The sequence below is a fragment of the Echinops telfairi genome, unplaced genomic scaffold (genome assembly GCF_000313985.2).
Source record: "Echinops telfairi isolate 266 unplaced genomic scaffold, ASM31398v2 ScPeMD7_12;HRSCAF=54, whole genome shotgun sequence".
Classification (NCBI taxonomy): Eukaryota; Metazoa; Chordata; class Mammalia; order Afrosoricida; family Tenrecidae; genus Echinops; species Echinops telfairi.
In genome coordinates this window covers 3,550,652-3,553,614 of record NW_022103909.1, presented here as the reverse complement: position 1 = coordinate 3,553,614, position 2,963 = coordinate 3,550,652, and the positions used below count along the sequence as shown (strand labels likewise).

The 2,963-nt window shown below is 50.3% G+C and overlaps 1 protein-coding gene across 1 annotated transcript in view; it reads left to right on the top strand.

Moving 5' to 3' along the window:
* The first annotated feature begins 701 nt into the window (after positions 1–701).
* Positions 702–2,963, top strand: part of LOC101647027 (aquaporin-5) — a 7,676-nt gene continuing 5,414 nt past the window's right edge. The window contains exon 1 of the mRNA XM_013006921.2: positions 702–764. Coding sequence (XP_012862375.1) covers positions 702–764 — 63 coding nt within the window. The remainder of the gene's footprint in view (positions 765–2,963) is intronic.

The window sequence follows — 2,963 nt, the reverse complement described above, 5'->3', positions numbered from 1 at the left end:
TGTGGATTTGTTTCTCCAAAGTACCCAGACTAATACACAACCCAACATGTAACCAGGGGTCCTAAGGGAGACAAGACTCCCAAATTCAAACATAACTGATAAAGACCCCATTACAAAGTCTTAATCAGGACAAAGTCAAGACAAAGATAAGTCATAGAGCCCATCAGAGGAGGGAGCCCGTCAGGCCATGAAAGTGTCCAAGGCTTCATAGTCACTCGGCCACTGAAAAAGGAAATGACCACCAAGGAAATTGACATCAAATCATTTCAGACTAGAAAGGTTGACAAGATTGGCTCTGGCTCAGAGTGTAACTCACTGTTCTTGAGTTGATGCCGACTCATAGTGACCCTATAGGACAGGGTAGAACTGCTTCTGTGAGTTCCGAGACAGTAACTCTTTGCGGGAACAGAAAACCCTGCCTTTCTCCCTCATCACAACTGTTGGCTTCAAACTGCTGACCTTGCGGATTGATCACAGCCCAATACACAACCACGATACCACCAGAACTCCTCAAGGGGACCCTAGGGCACCAAATTCCATCAACAGCAGGCCCCTAAAAGAGCAGGTTGCCCCTCCCTGGGTTGGCTAGAGGAGGAACAGGAACCCATTGGCAACACTCCACCTGGGGACCGAGCTTTTCACAGTATTGGTCAATGATCAGAAAGAACTCAATGGAGGCTCATTGGATGTGGAGACTCGAGATGGATTTGGGGCCCCCCCTGAAAACCACCGTCACAGCCTTCTGTAAGCATCCAGCTCAGAAGGTGAGATCTGACACAGCCCACCTTGGCAGCCTCAGTGCTAGGACAGTATTTGGTACACAGCCAGCATGTGCTCAATAATCTGAAATGAGGGACATGTGCAGCCCTGGAGGCATGACCTGCTTCGAGGGGCCCCATCATTTCTTTTTTTTAAACATTTTATTGGGGGCTCATATAACTCTTATCACAATCCATCCATCCATCCATTGTGACAAGCACATTTGTACCTTTGTTGCCATCATTTTCAAAACATTTTGTTTCTACTTGAGCCCTTGCTATCAGCGCCTCATTTTTCTATCCCTCCCCCATCCTCCCTCCCTCATGAACCCTTGATCATTTATAAATTATTATTTTTCATGTCTTACACTGACCGATGTCTCCCTTCACCAACTCTTCTGTTGTCTGTCCCCCAGAGAGGAGGTTATATGTAGATCATTGTGATCAGTTCCCCTTTCTTCCATCACCTTTCCCTTACTCTCTTGGTATCGCTACTCTCATTATGGTCCTGAGGGGTTTATCTGTCCTGGATTACCTGTTTTTCGAGCTCTCATCTGTACCAGTGTACGTGCTCTGGTTTAGCCAGATGTGTAAGGTAGAATTGGGATCATGATAGTGGAGGGGAGGAAGCATTAAAGAACTAGAGGAAAGTTGTGTTTCATCAGTGCTATACTACACCCTGACTGGCTCATCATCTCCCCAGCCCCTTCTGTAAGGGGATGTCCAGTTGCCTACAGATGGACTTTGGGTCTCCACTCTGCACTCACTCCCCTTCATTCACAATGATATGACTTTTTGTTCTTTGATGCCTGATACCTAATCCCTTCGACACCACATGGTGTGCTTCTTCCATGTGGGTTTTGTTGCTTCTCAGCTAGATGGCTGATTTTAATCTTTGAGTCTTTAAGACCCCAGATGCTATGTCTTTTGATAGCCGGGCACCATCTGCTTACTTCACCACATTTGCTTACACACCTGCTTTGTCTTCAGCGATCAAGTCAGCAAGATGAGCATCTCGGAATGCCACGTTAATAGAACAAAGTGTTCTTGCATTGAGGAAGGACTTTAGTAGAAAGGCCCAATGTCCATCTGCTACCTTATGACCCCGTCATTTCTACTCCCAGCCTAACCCTTCCATTTCTCCAGGGAATCCATGGGTCCTTCTATCCGGAAAGGTGCCCTCCTGGCACCTTGGTGAAAGCGCTCAGCCCCTCACTGACAAGTCTGTAGTTTGAACTGTTCTGTGGGAAGAAGATGAGACCATCCGCTTCCACAGAGATATCAGCTGTGGGACCGTTCCACTGTGTCCAGTGGGGGCCTTATGAGTCTGAACAGACTCCAGCAGCTAGGGGATTTTTGTGGTATCAGGAGAATCTGCTGAGAGCCTGGAATCCCCTGTCACATGTGGGGAGGGCCCTCCCCCCGCCCAGGAAAGTTGGAGGGAGGGATTGCTCAGAGACCGGTAGGGCAGGACAGAATGCTTGGGGCAAAGACAATTCTAGAGATAGCAGGTCTAGTACTTTCTTGTGATAAGCCTGGACCAAGTGACCCTAATGTTTAGAGGCCTCCCAGACACAGGCCTGGGAAACACAGGCAGCTGCTCCCTTGAATAACCTTGACAGATCGGGCTCCATTGCCTGTCCCAGGCCCACTCCTGTGACCAAGCCTGCAGCTGGCAGCCCAGTTCACATCTCACTGGGTGACCTTGGTCAAGGCACTTGGGTCTGGAGTTCCTCACAGGTAGCTCGCTCAGGATCACACTGCCCATTGGGGGCCAGAGCCCTTTGTTAGCTGTAAAGAAACTGAGTTCAAATCTTCAGGTGACGTTTCCCCCCAGTGACCGACCTCCTGGGAGCACTGCACTGTCCTTCCCACGCCAAGGTCATGCAGTGTGGCACCTGTGGATCCAGAGGGGGGCGGGATGAGGAAGGAGGTAGAAGGGGGCAGGGTGAAAGCAAGTTTAACGAGGAAAGTCCTGGTCCCAAGGGACCTGGGGACATAAGGTCATCACCCGGCAGGACCAGGCCCACCAGAAGTCCTGGGCCCCAGGCCAAGGAGCAAATAAGTCCTGGATTCAGCTGGCCTGCTGGGCTAGCAGCAAAGTCCCCAGGCCTTTCCAGAAGCCGGACCTCCAGCCGGAGAGGAGGGGAGGAGCTGCTTCAGCAGGAAATGCCAGCGCAGAGCTGGAACAATAGCGGGGGTGGG